This window comes from Eimeria mitis, genomic scaffold, assembly GCF_000499745.2.
Source record: "Eimeria mitis Houghton genomic scaffold, Emh_scaff1704, whole genome shotgun sequence".
Taxonomy (NCBI): Eukaryota; Apicomplexa; class Conoidasida; order Eucoccidiorida; family Eimeriidae; genus Eimeria; species Eimeria mitis.
Genome location: NW_013570020.1, coordinates 10,977 through 11,360, shown reverse-complemented (window position 1 = coordinate 11,360; position 384 = coordinate 10,977). Strand labels below are relative to the sequence as shown.

Sequence of the window (384 nt, the reverse complement as noted above, 5' to 3'; positions counted from 1 at the left end):
CTGCTGCTGCTGCTGCTGCTGCTGCTGCTGCAGGAGGCCTCCCTCCATCCCCACCATCTGCAGCAGCTGCTGCTTCTGCTGCACCTCCTGCTGCTGCTGCTGCTGCTGCTGCTGGGGGTGCGGCGAAGCAGCGAGAAGCAAAGGCAGTCCCCAGCCACTCAGCAGCAGCAGACAGCAGCGAGACCCCGTGCTGCTGCAGCAGCAGCAGCAGCTGAGGGTCATGGTACTGCAGCAGCCTGCACATTGCTGCTTCCATTTGCTGCTGCTGCTGCTGCCGCTGCTGCTCCAGCTGCTGCAGCTGCTGCTCATCCTCCTGCAGCGCAGCAACCAACGAAGAAGGACAGAACGTCTTGCTGCTCCTCAAACCTGCTGCTGCTGCTGCTC

At 63.3% G+C, this 384-nt stretch overlaps 1 protein-coding gene across 1 annotated transcript in view; it reads right to left on the bottom strand.

Annotated features, from left to right (window-relative positions):
- Nucleotides 1-360: 360 nt before the first annotated feature.
- The window catches only part of EMH_0042150 (uncharacterized protein), a gene marked incomplete at both ends in the record, with an annotated part of 5,004 nt that continues 4,980 nt past the window's right edge, over nucleotides 361-384 (bottom strand). The window contains one exon of the mRNA XM_013495706.1: nucleotides 361-384. Coding sequence (XP_013351160.1) covers nucleotides 361-384 — 24 coding nt within the window.